We start from the raw sequence: 18,194 nt of genomic DNA on the forward strand, positions 1-18,194 counted from the left end.
GAGACGGCATAAAGGCAAACTAGTATTTTAATAGCTGCCAAATTGGTCCTGACTGTTCCTGTAATTAAATGCAGGGGAGTGTTGTGTTCCCTGTTCCTCTTTGCTTTCCTCCAAAAATAAAGTAACTGGCTATATTGAAAGACACATAGCACAATTACCGTTTTCCCAGATAGCTTGGGCAGGACTAGCAGAAGCAGGTGCCCCAAAGTCTACTCGCAGCCTGAGTAAGCGGGTCTTTGCAGACACCCCCCGGAGCTCCTGGTTTTGGCTTAGGGATCATCAGGGAAGTTTCCCACATCTTGGCAACCTGATCAAGTCCCAGTGTGTGGGGACAAGTCCCTTATAGGGAGATGGAGAGGCAAAAGCACTTCCCTCTGCCAGAATAGCGTTTCCTCGGGGACTTTTCCTGTCTTGGTTGATCTAAGTTCTCTGCCTAATTCAAGGTCACGAAGGCCCAGTGCTCAGTTCTGGGATACAGTGTGATGTAGTTTTAAGAGAGTGAGCACTGGGCTACAGCCAGCTCTACCAGGTGACAGCCGTGGAACTCCGACAAATGACCTTGACTCCCCATGCCTTCGTTTCCTCGTCTTTATATTATAGTTTGGACAGTGATGTCGGAATTGAGGAGAGCCGAGTTTCCTCAGTGACCATGGGAAGGCCCTGGGCTTTCAAATAGTATGTTATCTCCTTCCAGCCTCACTCTGCAGGTGTTACCCCATTGGAGAGATGAGTACAACGGAGGCGTGGAGAGCTGCTTGACCGTGCTCAGGGCCCCACAGCTAGTGAATGGCACAGCTGGGATTAGAAGCGGTTTAGCCTCACTTTTAAAGCCTGAGTTCTTTTGTCACCCTAGGACCTGAGAGACCCCCGTTTAAGTTTTTGGGGTGCACAGGTGAAAGAGCAATATTCTGATGACTTTAAGCAGAATCATTTTTTAAATGATTAGGGGAGGGGAATCAGGTCCTTCCCCTACTTTCCAGAGTCCGCCTATCCCAGAGTGTGTTCAGGATCCACCGGTGATGTGTGGCGTTATTCTGGGTAGTCCCTATATGGGCATACTGGGGAAGTTGGGTATTGATCCAATCTGCATCAGTGAAAATGTATACAGTTTGCCAGTCTAGCACATGACTCCATGGGTATCCTGCTTAGAATAAGACGAAGTTCAAAAAAAAAAGTTGAAGCTACTTAATGTCATTTTCAATAAAAATATTAAGGGACTTCTCCTTTGGTTACTACGTGGAGCACATAGCAGGGCAGTTAAGAACCCAGGCTCTGGGACCAGACTCCGCAGGACTTACGTGCTGACTGCTCACTAGGTGTGTGACCTTGGGTAAGTTACATCAGCCACCTGTGTGTCAGTTGTCTCCTCCGTTAAATGGAAATGATGACAAAGCCAACCACATAGAGTTATTGCAAGAATTAAATGAATGAGCCTGGCCAGCGTCGCTCAGTGGTTGAGCGTTGACCTATGAAACAGGAGGTCACGGTTTGATTCCCTGTCAGGGCATGTGCCCTAGTTGCAGGTTCAATCCCCAGTGGGGTGTGTGCAGGAGGCAGCTTATCAGGGATTCTCTTTCATCATTGATATTTCTATCTCTCTCCCCCTCTCCCTTCCTCTCTGAAATAAATATTTTTTAAAAAAAAATTAAATGAATGAATATAAGCTATTGGAACATATAGTTTGCCTATTAAGTTGATGGTGGTGGTAGTGCTGATGGTGATGGTAGTGGAGAAAAATCTTGAAGATGGTATACAAGGTATTAACATTTTAGAAACACTTCCTGCACTTCCTAGGGAAACAACTAGCGTTTCAAATGTAAGAAGGCTAGACTGGAAAGAAGCTAGGGCAGGTCCCCCAGGATTGGCAGCGCCTTCCCTCTGACACTGAACTAATCTTCAGACCCAAACCTCCCTTGATGTGTAAACAGGCAACTATTTAGCCAAAAGTTGGCAAATCCTTCGCGAGCCGGGCCAGGAACCTCCTCCAAGCAAACCTGCTTTCAGGAGGCCTTTGGTGCCAAGCTGCTCATCAGCAGAAGAGCCCTCTCCCAGCTGTCTTGTGGCACCGTGATTGATGTGGGAGGATAATCAGTATCTCGTCTCCAGTGGGGAAAGCACATTGCCTTTCGCTTTAGCTTTTCTTAAACCCAACCAGCGAGTTTATCGCTGTTTGCATGTGCATTTTACTTCATTCCGTTATGGCAACCGTGTCAAAATACTGCTTAGCGTCGCCCAGGCACCCACACCGCTGGGCACACGTACCTGCCCTGGCCTCCGCTTGGGTTTTGAGGTCAACTTTGGAGCTTTTCTTTTTTCCAAACAATGCATGTCGAGTAGGAAAAAAGACCAGAAAGAAAATATTTCACAGCATCATCTCTGAGAGGCAGAGTATAGTTTTTATTTTATTTTTTGTTTCTTTTTATGTTCCAAGCTTCTACGAAATCTATGCGTTACTTCTGCAGTCAGAATAAAAGGCAGCAAACATTGTTTTTAAAAATGTGTGAAATGTGGAAAACCAATCAGCGCTCAATGGACCTTTAGACTCTTGGGGGTGCAAGTTGCTTTGGGCCCTGAGTGTGGTGAAGAGCATGGGCCACAGAGCTGGGAGACTGGAGGTTCCAGAATTTGGGCTTCTGACTCTGTTTTCCTTCCATCCTTGACTGTCAAACCTGTCGGCTTTCTTAGCACAAGGCGCATAACAATAGGAACACATAGACAATGTACTGTGTGCCAGGAACTATCTGAAATGCCTTACAGATATTAATTCTTTCAATTCCCACAACAACCCCATGATGGAAGTCATTATCATGCCCATTTTCCAGATGGGGACACTGAGGCTAGAGAGATTAAATGATGCATAGCTCCTAAGTGCAAAACAGACTGGAGCCCTGGCAGTCTGGCTTCAGTCTGCACTCCTGGCCACTGCGCTACACCGATCCCCTAAGTATGTTCCTTGCAGCGTTTCCTACCTTGTCCAGGCCGCATGTACATACGGATGATACGTTCCTTCCACCAGTCGGGTCAGAGTCTGCCTGTCCTGTGGCCGGTCCACTCCTCAGTGAGGTAGGGGAGCTGACATTTCCCTGTAGCTCTGACTCCAACTACCTTAGCCTCTTTCCACTCGTGGGGGTTCTTGCACATGTTATTTCTTATAAAGCTTATACAATTCTTCCCCACAACACTTCAGACAACCGAGTCCTTCTCATGCTTCTCACCCAGCTTAAATGTGACCTCCTCAGTGACGCTTCCCCAGCCGTCATCACTAGCTAAGCCCCCGTCTCTCTATTTTCTGTCATCGCACTCTGAGTTTCTCTGTAGAGCACTTAGCACAAACATCTAATTACATATTAATGTGTTTTGTAGCTTCCCGTGTCTACTTGTTTATTGATTAGAGCGGTATTATAACCTTGTGGCTAAGAGTGTGGAATCCAGAGCCTGACTGCTGAGGTTTGAATCCCACCCTTGCCACTAACCAGCTGGGTGGCCTTGGAAAAATTACTCACTCGCTCTGTGCCTTGATTCCTTCATTTGTAAAATGAACCCTCATTTGTAAAAAGAAGGATCATGGTGAATACTAAATGAGAGAATACATGTTAAGTATGAGGAGCAGGGCCTAGAAAATAGCACATGCTCAATAAATGGTAGATGGTATTATTTCATTCTTTTATCTCTATCTCTACAAGAGAGAGAAGGGCAGGGGTGATGTCCATCTTATTTACGAGCATATTCTCAGCACGTAGACCTGGCGTATTGAAGGGGCTCTCCGGAGCTGCTGAATGAGGGAATGACCCAAGCCCCCTTCATCTGCCAGGCAGCTGAGGTCAGGAAGGGTCACAACCCACCCTAGGCCTGAGACAAATGGCCAGCAGGGCCCCAGTGGAGCTGCCAAACTAGGAACCCAGTGAGCCGAACCCTCACTGACTCATGGCATGGAAAGATGGGAGGGTTTTGTATTCATGGTGCTCGGACAGAATTAGGATACCCATGATACTTGCCACCTCTGCCACCACAACCATGGGCATTGCTTAACTAACATAATAGCAGGAGATGGGGTTCATTGTGTGGGGGGGCTTTGGGCTTCTGTCCTTGGTGCTGAAATATCCTGCTTTTTCCTTTTATATAGGGTTTCTCCTTAGTTACGCGGGTGCCCTATATGTAACTCTACCAATTCGCAGGAGAGATAGAATTTTAAATTTTCTAGCTTGATAAAAGGAAAATTGTTAAGCATCTTGGTGAGCATTTATGAAGCACTTACTATGTGGTGAGCACTTTGTGAAGCCCTCTCCACCTATCATCTCATTTAAACCTTCACACCAACTCTGTAAGGGCAGCTATTCTTATGATCACCGTCTTCCACATGAGAAACTGAGCCGTCTCATGTTCAGGTCGCCCAAGGTTAGTGCAGATGCAGGACTTGAATCAGATAGTCTGGCTCCAGTGCCCGAAGCTTGGCCCCCGCATTATCATGTGGCTGTCATGAGGGAGCCCATTCACATGGCTGGCTGACTTCAGACATTGTGGCTTTCATGCTTTGTCCCATGGCTTTATTTTTTAACTAAAATGCTTAGGTTGTACTTATGCTAAAGGAGTAATCTGGGTTCAGTGACAGATCACTGGGCAGGAAAAGCGGAGGAGGGGAGATTTTGTTCCCTAGGCTGTGTGACTTTGGATGACTTTGGCTCATCCATCCCTCTGGGTCTCAGTGTGTCTGTGTCTGTGTGTTTAATCTGTAGAATTAGTTATATTAGCTGATTGCTAAGATCCCTTCGTGCTCAAACACGCTGTAAAATCCGAGGGGCAGAGTTCCTCCTTTGAGAACTCATTACAGGACAAGACAGTTCTGGAATAATTTCATACTCAATGACGATGCTGAGATTGCAGCAAGGGAATTAACTGAATTGAGGGGCTTCTTCATTGCCTGCCTTTTCAGAGATCATTCCCAAAGGCTACAGATGCTTTCTTAACTGAATTCTTCTCCTAGGGGCGAGAATCAGGGCCCCTCCTCACCTCCCATCTGGTTCCCTTGATGCTCAGCCGAGTAGACTGGGTACCTGTGACATCCCAGTAAAACCCTATTTAGCTATGACTATAGTTTTCTGTAGTTCCACCTATTGACCCAGTTGCCCCAGGTAACCAAGTCCATGGTAAATGAAACTGTAGGGAGGAGAGCATCATTAGTCACCTTCAGTGTCTTGGGCCCATTGCTGCAAATCAGTCTGCCCTCCTTGAGAACCATGCTTACTGGTGAGCCTGCATCTAGGAAAAGACACATCCAGGAGTTTACTGACTTGCCTTGATTTCCAGCCTTGACCTTTCCAAGCTGTGGTTAATGCACAGGGCAGGAAACACAGCAAGTCACGTCCTAAGCAGCTGATTCCTTCACCTGCTAGATACCCAGACCCTGGGTCTCTGACACCTTCTCTGCCACCTTCTCCCAGCCCAGACCCAGGTTCCAGTTGCGCCTCTCAACCCAGGAACTTTTTCTGAAACCTTGGGAACAGTTGTCTCTATTTTTACTCATAATTAACCAAAGCATGTGTTTGCAGCTTATCAGTTTGGGAATGCAGTAAATACAGCAGCCAATCTCCCAACCCCATGAATATTTCATTTTGGAGATTACTGCATAAATATTGTATTTGGATATTATGGTCTGGGACATCACATTAAAATTGCAAGGCGATGCTATTATCCCATATAATGGAACATAAAATTAAAACGCTGGTCCATGGAAAGTAAAATTTTGCAAGTCCTCGCACCTGGATACCTTTTATTTCTCTCTCTGGGTTAGTCTTGGTTACCATGTAAGTTTTGATATAAATTATATAAAATTTAAAGTGTTATGCATGGTTAAATGCACCAACTGTATATTATTCTATAAGTTAGCATCAACCAGAGTCGAGATAGGATTTTATTTTCCTAAACTCGGGGCTCCTTTTAATGAACTGGTTAAATCCAAGTTTGGTGTGATATGGCGAGTATAATGAAAAACCTCCACCAGGTCACATCCCCCAAAGAGATCCCTAATCCTTCGTCCATGTGAGGCCAAACTTGGACTTGGCAGGTGGAAAGATGTGTTAGAGAAAGAACAAGACCAGAGATGCTGGATACCTGGGCCTTCTGGTTGGCTGCTGTCCTTCACGTGTCTCTGTGTGTCCTCAGAAAGCTGGCAGCTTTCCCTGGGCTCCCATGTAATGTGGCCTCCCTCCCACTTCTTTCTGTGTTACCTCCACTGTCAGGCAGCCTCTATACTCATGGTGATAAGAGGCTGCCAGCCAGCTCTAGGCTTGCATTCTCTCAGCTAAGAATCCCATAGAAGGCTCTTCCATCCTGGTAAATTCAGCAAAAACTCCAGGACCCAATCTCAAAACCAGCTTGAATCTCTCACCCATTCCTGAACCAATATGGCAGCCAAGCAGATGGAACTGACCAGCCTGGGTTATGTTCAACCCCTGGCGTTAGGGTTAGGTGCAAACCCAAGTTGAAGATTAGGGACTGTCCAAAGTGCAGTGGAGATGTGGTTCCCAGAAAACTGAGGAACGGATGCTGGATAGACAGAAACAAGGAATGCAGCACCAGTATGTGCTACAGTGTGAATGAGCCGTGAAAACATTATGGTAAGTGGAAGAAGCCAAACAAGAAGACCAACAGCCCGGGCTGGTGTGGCTCAGTTGGTTGAGCATCCTCTTATGCACCTAAAGGTCACCGGTTTGATTCCGGGTCAGGGCACATGCCCAAGTCGTGGGTTTGGTCCCTGGTCGGAGTGTGTGTAGGAGGCAACCAATTGATGTTTCTCTCCCTTTCCCTTTCCCTTCCTCTCGCTCTAAGATCAATAAAAGCGTATTTATTTTAAAAAGACCAACATATTATAGGATTCCTTCTATATGAAATACCCAAAATGGGTAATTCGTAGAGACAGAAGACAGTTTGGTGGTTGCCAAGGGCTAAGGGGTACGGGGAATGGGGTCTGCTTATGGGCATAGGGTCTCCTTTGGAGTGATGAAATATTGTGAAACTAGATAGAGGTGATGGTTGCACAACAGTGTGAATGAACTCCGTGCTACTGAGCTGTACACTTTAAAGCGGGTGACTTTATGTTGTAGAGCTGGAGGAGCACGGGATTCCTGAGTGGGGAGACCTCTAGACTAAGCTCCCAACTGGGTAACTAGCCCCTGAGGAACAGGGATCATCCTTACTCCTCCTTGCCCTGCACAGGGCCAGCACCGTGCCTGGCACATAGTAAGTGTGCAGTTAATGCTCACTGTAAATGCACAGAGTTTGGGCCAGAGGCTGGGTTCTTGCTCTGTCCAATGTCCCCACACACCTGTATTACCAGCTCTTGGACCATTGCTTTCTTCATTTACAAAACAGGAAGTGCCAGAGCTGCCAGCCTGCCTTGCTAAATCCCAAATATTTATGTTTTATACTTTCAAGCAGTTGTCCATCTGAGGTTCATAGATGGAGTTCTGAAGGCCCATGACGTTGAATGGGAGGAAAACGTTGTTTATTTTCACTGAAATCTACCTAAATATAGAGACCAAACCACAGTAGTGTGAGCAGTAACTGTTAAGAGTCACATATTTTCATATCACATAGTAGCTGATGAGTCTACGTCTAAGTGTCACTTACCCTCACCACTTCCTCACATTTACAATAGTTATTAGATCTGCCACAAGGTCTTGTGTGTCGAGAAAGAAACACACCACATGTAATTATCATAAATTCGATGTTTTAAGAAATACTTTGTAATCTTGTATTTAATGTGTGAATCAAAAAGCACCAGAATTACTATATCATAAATTTTCTGTTTTTTAAATACTTTGTAATTCTGTGTGTTATGATTTAAGAACATTATTCTAGGATGAGTGTCCACAGGCTGTGTTCACTAAGTTACCAAGGCATCCATGGCATGAAAAGATGATTTCAAAGTTCTCTAAAGAGGAAGTAGATGTGCTGGATGATCATTGCTATCTAATTGTGCTCCGCAAGTGCCCTAAACTCTCTGAGTTTCAGTGCCCTCATCTGTAAAATGGGTGTAATAATAGCACCCTCCTCAGAGGGGTAGAGTGACAAGGGACAGCGTATACACAGAGCCCTGGCTCGGTGCCTGGCACACAGTCAGTGCTCCATAAATGCTTTGATCGCTGGGATTGTGCCATCTCATTTGGACACAGGGTGGAGGCACCTTTGGGCTAATCACTTCTTTGTGTCTTTCAGGTTCATCCGGAAACAGGGCCTGGACAGACTCTTCCTGGAGTGTGACGCCCACATGTGGCGCCTGGGGGACCGGCGGATCCCAGAGGGCATTGCCGTGGATGGCGGCTCCGATTGGTTCCTGCTGAACCGCAAGTTTGTGGACTATGTGACGTTCTCCACAGACGATCTGGTGACTAAAATGAAGCAATTCTACTCCTACACCCTGCTTCCTGCCGAGGTGAGTGTCCCAGAAAAAAAATCCCCCAGAATGGCTGGGGCTGGCTCTGGCATTTACAGCAAAGCAGATGCTGAATTTTTTCTGAATTTTTGGTAAAGCAATGCTGAATCCAATACAAAGCTCTCCAAACCACCAGATGAGGATGGAGAGCGGCATTGACTGCCAGGGACCTAGTTGTAATGGCAGGGACCCTGGTCCCCTCCAGTCTATGGACACAGCACAGTGCTGCCACCAGCAGTCCACAGTGTCTTCGTGCAAAGTGGAAAAGGCATCCCTTTCTTAAGACACTTGGCTTGCATGGCTCCTAAAATAATCACATACTAATTTTATATAGAATGAGGCACTTATTGCCATTTTCTAGAAAACTGTTATTTAAAAAATGACAAGCCTCTGAGTGTTGACCTGCTATGTTGATGGCAGCCCCTCACTCCAGAGTGGAGCAGAGTGGAATCCGCACATCTGTGCAGGCCGGCCCTTTCAGGACACACCCACATCAGCGCTGCAGTCACCAGTCCTGTAACGGCTTTCTCAACCAAGATTCCCTCTTCCGATTGTGAATATTGTCCTTTCAATTCCTTACAGACAGGAATCCCTGCACTGACAGCCCTCATGGCCACGTGCCTGGGACTCAGCACTTCCGGTGGCTTTCGGAAGTATTTGAAAAGCTCTGGGGAGTCCGTCACCACTTTTCAGACCCCAGGGTGGGAAGCTGACTTAGTTTGGGCTGCAAAATATGATAGGGTAGGTGGCTTATAGACAACGGAAATGTACTTCTCACCATTCTGGAGGCGAGGTGGCCCAGGTAGAGTGCCAGTATGATCGGGGGAGGGCCCTCTTCCGGGTCACAGACTGCCTATGGACAGTTCTCACTGTCTTCTCACAGGACCGAAGGGATTACGGATCTTTCTGGGCTCCTTTATAAGGGCACTAATCCCCATTCATGAGGGCTCCACCCTCATCTCCTAATCAGCTTCCAAAGGCTCCACCTTGTAACATTATCACATTGGGGGTTACGATTTCCACCTTTGAATGTTGGGGTGACACAGACATCCAGCCCATTTTAGAAGTCCTGTTGTGGAAGACTGCAGGCTGTTCTGAAACCCAGGCTAGGAGAGTCCAGGTTAAGCTCCCTGACCTCCAGCTCCTAATTTCCTCCTTCAGAAAACTCCAGAGCTGGTTCTGTTTCCGCAGAGCCCGTGACACCTCCCACGAGTGGCCCACCATTCCTTCCGGCCTGTGCCCCCTCTCCGCACCACTGGGGTTCTGTGTTTCTAGTCCAGACAAGACAGTGCATCTCATCTGATGGTTTCCATGTTTCTCACCAACATCTGGGGTGGTGGCAAGCTCTGGGTAGGGCCAGCTGCCCGCCTCACTCCAGAGAGATGATGGGCTTCTTGTCACCGGGCCAGGTTTTGCTATTCTGCACACATGTTAAGTAATCAGCTTTTAATCCTATTTCAGCAAAACACCACCTTTTCTCTCAATTCCGATAACCTCCTCATCCATTATCTTGAGGAGACTTTCGGTATCATTATGAAAGGACACAGGGCAGCTGGTAATTGGGTGCTTTTCCCCACCGCTTGATGGAGGATATGGGCCTCTGTGGGCTTGGAGACAACTCGAGCTTAAAACCCAGGTTCACGGACATGTCATTTAGCATCACAGGAAGGTCAGCCGGGGGCGGAGGGGGAGTGGAGCCTCATTGTGCCCACCCGCCCTTTGGGAAGAGACTGTTGGAGGCTTTGTTTCTTTTCATCAAGATGCTGATCCTGGAACTGTCTCTCTGTCCCATCCCTGTCCCAGTACACACAGGCACGTGACACTCTGGGTCCCTGTTAGAGCCCCTCCTCCATTCCAGCATTTCATCTTACCTTCCCTTCTCTCTCTCTCTCTCCTTCCTTCCCTCTCTCTCTCTCTCAGTCTTTCAGTCTCTGTGTCTCTGCATCTCTAACCATATCTCTCCTCTCCAGTCTCGCTTTTCACTCTCAACATTGCCTCTTTTGCAGGTTCCTAGGAGAGGTGGGCCAAGAGTCAGGATTTGGGGGAAGCAATGGTGCCTGGTTCAGCACCATGGACAGCAGGCAGCCCCACCCTTCACCTGCCTGCGTTGTTGTCACCTATTCCAGCAGCTAAGTCAGGAGGGCTCCCTGGGGCTGATGCAGCCATGAATCTGACCTCCCTTACCCAGGGGTGAAATTCCAGAGCACTGGTCTTTCTTCTCAAGATATTTCAGAGCTGAATCCCTTTGTTCTCCCTCCTGGCTGTTTGCAAAGCAAGAGCCTAAGGGCCCAGGTTTTCTGAATAATTGTCCCCAGGTTTTCCCCTGGTCCCCCTGTGTCGACATATCCCGAGGGCCTTTTCCTGTCTGCTGAGCAGACAGAAGATGTCCTGGTTGGTAAGAGAGAGCTTGAAATCGGGCTGGAGACTGCTGGGGCAAGGTCAGAGGGACACTCAGGACATTAGACTTCTGAGCAGAGTGCAGCCCGTCTGGGCGAAACATCCAGGGCACCCTGAGTGGGACCAGACCGCACTGACCCATTGACAGGAGGAACAGATGAGTCTCCGAGAGCCCCTTCGCAGGCCGGGGTCCCAGGGAAGGGCCCCACCCGGCGCATTCGAGGGAGGCGGGAAGCGGTCTCAGGCTGGTCCCTCTCCCCCCTGCAGTCCTTCTTCCACACGGTCCTGGAGAACAGCCCCCACTGCGACTCCATGGTGGACAACAACCTGCGCATCACCAACTGGAACCGCAAGCTGGGCTGCAAGTGCCAGTACAAGCACATCGTGGACTGGTGCGGCTGCTCCCCCAACGACTTCAAGCCGCAGGACTTCCACCGCTTCCAGGTGAGCCCACGGCGCCCTGCAGCCCCCACACCGTGCCCTCTGCAGGCAACCAGGGCCAGGCCTGTTGATCATCTCACCCCCCAGTTTTCAACCCTGCCTATTGATGATAATAATGACAACATCAACAGTAGCCAACATTTTTTTAATGACTCCAGACCAGGATTATTCTAACCACTTTGTCTTTCTTGATTCATTAACTCTATAACAACCTTATCAGATAGATAGATAGATAGATAGATAGATAAAATTATTATTATTATTCTATTTTCTAAATAGGTAAACCAAGGCATAGAAAGATCAGAAACCTTATGCAAGGTGATATGACCACACGTATCTGTTTCCAAAGGCCATATTTGTATCCATTTCTTTATATTGCCTTTTAACCAGAATCCCCTGAAAACATTTGTTAAAAACATATTCCTGGGTACAAACTTGAGTATATCCGGGGCAGAGTTTGTCACCCTCAGCACTAGTAACACTGTGGCTGGATATCCCGTGCTGTGGGCTGTCCTGTGCACTGCAGGCCATTGAGCAGCACCCCTGGCCCTACCCACTGGCTGCGGGCAGCACACTGCAGTGTGACAACCAGAAATGTCTTCAGGCATCGCCACACAGCACTGCGGGCAAACCACTAACCTCCAGTGAGGTCCAGGAATGTTGAATAGATTACACCTCGGGGAAGTTCTGATGAGCAGCCAGGTCTGGAAACCAGCACAATCTGTGAACTGGAAGGAGTAGCAGGAGGCAGAAGCGTTACTGTCCTCACAGGTATCTACAGTGGTGGGGAGAGCAGAGGCAGGGGGCGATACATGCTCCGTCTGCTTCCCTTGAGCCCCCAGACCCATCCCGAATGGCACCCTGTTTCCATCCTGTGTGAGCACCCTCCCGCTCACGATGCTTGACCCCAACTGCAGAAGGCACAGACAGGAGGCAACAAAATAGTCAAACAGAAACACGTCACTCTGAGGTCACTGGAGCTATCACATGGAGATGGTATGCTGCTGCCCAAACCGCTAACCCAGAGGGAGAGTGGGGACAGCAGTAACTGAGGGGCCCCTGCTGACTCACTGGCACGTAACTGAGCCGCTGCCCGCATGGGGCTTCAGTCTCTAGCCTGGCTCCTCAGTGTGTGGTCCTGGACCCGCAGCATCAGCGTCGCCCAGGAGAAGGTTAGAAATGCATTGCATAGTGTGTGGCTTCAGACCTGCTGAATCAGAATGTGCATGAGAACGAGATCCCCAGAGGGCTGGGAGGTTCTATACGTTTGGGCACCAGAGGTGGGATCTGCTCTCTCCCAGTCTGTGTGCCAGGCCCCCTGTGGGCATTTCATTGGCTTCCCTGGGGCAGACATCATCCCCATTGTGCAGGGGGGAAACTGAGGCACAGATGGGCAAACTTACTTGTCCACAGACACATGTAAGGAGTGGTAGGGCTAAAGGTCCCGCCCAGGTGTTCCCGGGTCCAGCCCCTGGCTTTTTGCACCCGCCCCGCTGCCTTCCTGGCTTTGTGTCTGCACAGGTGCAGCATACACAGCAGGTTTCACCCCTCAAGGTTTCCATTCCCTCAAGGTCCCCACCTAATGTCTTTCGCCTCTGTAAGCGGTTGCTGCAATAGTATTTTTCTAGACCTTTTTATTTTTTTTGGTGGCAGATTGAGAGCTACCCGGGGACCTCCCCAAGCCCATGTTAATTTGGGCATAAACTTGGGTGACATTTTCACTCCATTGTCCATGTAGAAAGGATCTGCAGAGCAGCAAGAGGGATGCAGGGGGAATATTTGACCTGTTCAAAAGGAAAAAAAGAATCCCCACTTTTTAGAGGACCCGTCGTTGTCCTCACGCAAAGGACCTCATCATGTAGATAAAGTCCGTGGTGGTTCCTGGGAGCGCGCCCTCCCAGCCTGCTTGCTCTCTAGCGGCAGCATCTGTACTCCAGGCCCAGCATCCCGCGGACCGCGGTCTCTGATAAAGACCGACCAGCACAGAGACAGTGCCCTGAGCTCACAGCTCTTTCTTCCATAGCAAATAGAGATCAAGAACATCCCCCAGCATCTAGAATCAAGAAACTGCTGCCTATAAGGAACTCGGAGTTCTTGTTCAAAGAACTCCAAGGAAGAGGATGATAAATATAGAAACATGCCCTTTTAGAAAATCCAGCTATGATCAAAGAATCATGGATGAGGCACGAAGGCTGCCCTGCCACTGAATTCGATTTTCTGCCCCCAGAAAACCAAGACTTAGAAGCCCCTGGAAGCAGGCTCGGGCCAGGGGATGGGAGGGGAGTGGTAATGGTCACACAGTAATAGCGCTCACACTGTGTGCCGGACTCTGTGCTAGGCACCCATATTATACCCACTTTAAGGATGAGGAAGCTGAGGTCCTGGGTGACTTGCCCAGAGGCTTATACAGCTAGAAAGTAGCAGAGTGAGGATTTGAACTGACCTGGCCACAGAGGCCAGACGTCCCAAGGGTTCATGACGCAGAGAAGTGATGGGATGTTCAGGATAACACGAAAGGTTTCTGTGATCAGGAGCATCCAGTTTACTCAGTTAGCAGCGGGGTCCCAGGATGGTGCCGTAGAAAGAGCTTGGGTTTGGGGAGCATCAGGTTCGGGTTCAAATCTTATGACTGTGTGAGTTCGTACATATCACTTCCCCTCCCTGAGCTGTTTCCTCGTCTGTAAAATGGGAATCGGAATACCCGCTTTGCAGAGTTGTTGGGAGATATGAGGTGATGCCATAACTGCAGTGCTTGGTAATTATTGCCATGATTGTTGCTGTTTATTCACAGCAGCAAAAACAGGGCTAGACCCAAACTTAGCTCAATAATAACACTAGACCATAAGCTCCTCAAGGGAGTGGCTATGTTTGAATTGTTTCCATAGCCCTAGACAGGGGTCAGCAAACCAATCTGGGTCAAATCCAGCCCACTGCCTGCTTTTGTAAGTTCTTTTGTGACACCCATTCACCTGCTATTATGCCCATGGCTACCTTCACCCTACAACAGCAGCGTTGAATACTTACAAAGCTAGAAATAGTTATTATCTGGCCCTTTACTGAAAAAAAATTGGTTGATCCCCGCCCAGACCATAGTATAAGATTTGATAGGTAACAGGTACTCAGTAGTTTATTTCTTTAATCCTGGACCCTGGATTTTAATCCTGACTCTGTCATTACCTTGCTATGTGACCTTAGATCAGTCCCTTTCCTCACTGGGCCTCAGTCTCCTTGAAAATTAGGCCTACATAAATGGTCTTCAAATTCTGCATCATAACCACCAGGGGAGCATTTTTGGATACAGATTCCTAAACCTCATCTCTGGAGATGCTGCCTCTGCTGTTATGCCCGGGAGACGATAGGGAGTGGTGGGGCCTGTGGTGAGCGGAAGAAGCCATGCCCGCCTAACGGGACAGCTGCTTTCCAGCTTTAAGCAGTTCTTACCATGCAGAAACAGGGGCCTGGGGTTGCTGGATCTGTTTCTGTTTACAGGGAAGCCAAGAATTGTTTCTGTGAAGTCTTCTACCTTTTAAATATTGCCAGCTAATTCAATTTTAAAACACTCTGCTGGACAATTAAAATATATCTGTAGGCTGTATTTGCCCTAGACCTTCAGTTAAATGATTTTGGAGACCCATCCCAGCTGTGAACACTAGGGTGTGATTTATTTAACCAACATTTAACAAACATGATGCTTCCCAGGCGCCCATCATTGCTCCAAATGCCTTACCAACATTAACTCATTCCATCCTAACACCCTTAGTATTGTCTTCATTTAACAGAAGAGGACACCGAGAACAGAGGCAGGCAGGCTGGCTGCAAAGCCCTGCTCCCACCTCCCCACACCCATCCTACCTGCTGACGCTAATCTTTTTATTCCTTGAGCACAGCAGACAGCCCGGCCCACCTTCTTTGCCCGAAAGTTCGAAGCCGTGGTGAATCAGGAGATCATCGGGCAGCTGGACTATTACCTGTACGGGAACTACCCCGCAGGCACCCCTGGGCTCCGCTCCTACTGGGAGAACGTGTATGATGAGCCTGATGGCATCCACAGCCTCAGCGACGTGACGCTCACCTTGTACCACTCCTTCGCCCGCCTGGGCCTCCGTAGGGCTGAGACGTCACTGCACACTGATGGGGAGAACAGCTGCAGGTGAGCCAGGTTGGCAAGTGGAGGAGGGACAGGGGGGGGACCAGGGAGGAGGGTGCAGACCTTCCTCTGTTAGGGGCCACGTGCTTCTCCCTCGCATCCTTTGCCTAAAAAGCACCTACACAACCATCCCAGCGCTTAGAGCATGCCCTGTCCACCCTCCACCCTGTCTAAGCCACTGGTTCTCAACCTTCCTAATGCCACGACCCTTTAATACAGTTCCTCATGTTGTGGTGACCCCCAACCATAAAATTATATTCGTTGCTACTTCATAACTGTAATTTTGCTGCTGTAAACAGTATGTAATTATATATGTGTTTTCCTATGGTCTTAGGCGACCCCTGTGAAAGGGTCGTTCGACCCCCAAAGGGGTCACGACCCACAGGTTGAGAACCATTGGTCTAAGCCAGTGGTTGGCAAACTCATTAATCAACAGAGCCAAATATCAACAGTACAACGATTGAAATTTCTTTTAAGAGCCAAATTTTTTAAACTTAAACTATACAGGTAGGTACATTGTTATTAACTTAATTAGGGTACTCCTAAGGCTTAGGAAGAGCCACACTCAAGGAGCCAAAGAGCCGAATGTGGCTCACGAGCCACAGTTTGCCGACCACGGGTCTAAGCCATCAGCAAAATTTTACTTTTTCCGAGTACCAGATCTAATGCTTACCCAATTATTTCCTTCCAGTGGACTCATTCTTTTATGTTAAGCATATGTGGTATTTTAAAGGGAAGCTCTATGTCATCTTATTACATAGTTGTATTTGTCTTAAATGGAAGGTAACCATGGAAATACAGAACTTTTTTTTTTTATTGTGGAAAATGTCAAATATATTCAAAATAGAGAAGAGGGTGAAACCCCATGCTCCCACCACCCAGCTCTCCCGTGACCAGCTCTGGGCCAATCCTGTGTCACGGCCCCTCCTCCCAGATTGGTCTGATGGAGGCACATCCCTTACATCACATCACCTCAGCCATAAATATTTTAATGTATGTCTCCGAAAAGAAAGACTCCATTTTCAGACATAGCCATGTTATCATTACCACACCTAAACATATGACCAGAGGCATCAGCAAGATGCAGAACTATTGTTTAAAGCGCTCGGGTACCCCTGAGAATCATCCACCTCACCTGCCACTAGCAGGTGCAGGTCGACACTTGAGGAAAGAGTGTTCTAGAATGTATGGAAAGCAGAGGGGAAGGTAGGGAGATAATTCCACAGAATCCCCTCCCCTCCGCTCTTTCCCTAAGCCAAGCAGCCCTTTGTTGGCTTGTCTTCCTTTCTCTAGCAATGTGCATTGCAGATATTCACGTACTTGCAACAAGAGTTTGGAGCCCTGTTATATTCCTGATCGGCATTATAATATTAGCCCCTCTCCCGCTGCTCTGCAGCTTCCTTCATGCTAATGATCCTTTTTAATGCCGCTGCTGTTCCAAAGAGCAGAAACTCGGGAGTTTGCTTAATCCAGCCCTTTCCTGTTGCTATTGTCAGTAATGGGCCATTGTAAATAACGCCCTGATGACTCTCTTCTTTGCAGAAAGCCTCTTTCTTTTATTTATTTTTTTTTGGTTATTTTTTTAGGTTGGATTTTCAAAAGTGCCTCTAATCACTCTCCTCTTTCTTGTTCTCCCTTCTCCTTTTCCCACCTCCCTCTTTTAAAGCAAAAAAAAAAAAAGTTTAACATTAGTCTCTCCACTGAGGCTCCTCCTATGTACCCCTCCTTGCCTAGCTCTTCCCTCTTCTCTGGAACTATTGCCTAAATCCTGAACACGGGAAGGTTCCTGGCTGGGACTGCCTGCCTGGCCATCTGGGTTTCGGCAGGGCTGCTACAGTTTCTTCTTATCTCCTCGTGGCCTCAGCCTCGATCCTCTTCCTGTGGGTCCTGACTTAGTTTAAGGAAAGCCCAGTGTGGGTCGGGAACCAGGACCTGCAGATTGAACTCAACTTTTATTTACTACCTGTTGGCCTTGGACAAGTGATTGACCTCTCTGACCCTCAGTTTCCTCATCTGTAAAATGGGAATAATAATAAGCCTTACAGCATAAGGTGTTATGAGGTTTAAAGGAGATAATCCTCAAAAGTGACCTTCTCACTTACGTATTATTATTATCCTCGTTTTTAACCATGTTTTACTTACAGAGTGCTTAGTCAATGTTCGTGCCATTATTATTAAGCTGCCAACGTCAACAGGGAGCCTACTGTGTGAGCTACACCCTCCGTAACCAGTTACATGAGCTGCTCATTGTGCCCTCTGTGCTTTTCTTTGCTTACCGCCCCCGCTGTCCCCACACAGCCAACCCTCTCCCAGTCTCCCAGGGCCATCTCAGGCGCCACATCCTCTGTGAAACTTGCTGAGAGCTCCCCCTGATAGCCCATCCCCTCCCTCTCCCAAGCTGAAAGTAGCTCAGACTCACTTCCAACCCCTACCACCCCCGCCCCCCCCGCCATTGCATGTAGCAGCAGTACTTTGGGTCAAGGTCAACAGTGAAGGTCTTCTGCCCCTGCTAGTCTGGGCACAGAACCCTTGCTCACAGAACCACAGTACAAATCCCCAGCACAGAACCCAGTGCCACTCTTGGAAGCAGAATATTATTCAAGAATAGTCTTAATCCCAGGCTTCTTAGAATTTATAGGAAATTCTAGAAGACACTCCCAAACAAATCATAGGACTTGTTTGGGGATTAAGCGGGCCGCTAAGGTGCCCTGGGCCTGGAATCCTTTGACTTCTCGCTCATTTTTTTTTTTATCACACTAGAGCCACTGTGCCTTGCTG

The 18,194-nt window shown here is 48.1% G+C and overlaps 1 protein-coding gene across 1 annotated transcript in view; it reads left to right on the top strand.

The window, feature by feature from the left end:
* XYLT1 (xylosyltransferase 1) overlaps nt 1-18,194 on the top strand; it is a 311,677-nt gene that overhangs the window by 274,525 nt on the left and 18,958 nt on the right. Inside the window, exons 7-9 of the mRNA XM_059693287.1 lie at nt 8,215-8,431; nt 11,096-11,272; nt 15,157-15,419. Of these exons, the coding sequence (XP_059549270.1) occupies nt 8,215-8,431; nt 11,096-11,272; nt 15,157-15,419 (657 nt within the window). The remainder of the gene's footprint in view (nt 1-8,214; nt 8,432-11,095; nt 11,273-15,156; nt 15,420-18,194) is intronic.

The sequence above is a fragment of the Myotis daubentonii genome, chromosome 4, assembly GCF_963259705.1.
Source record: "Myotis daubentonii chromosome 4, mMyoDau2.1, whole genome shotgun sequence".
NCBI classification, from domain to species: domain Eukaryota; kingdom Metazoa; phylum Chordata; class Mammalia; order Chiroptera; family Vespertilionidae; genus Myotis; species Myotis daubentonii.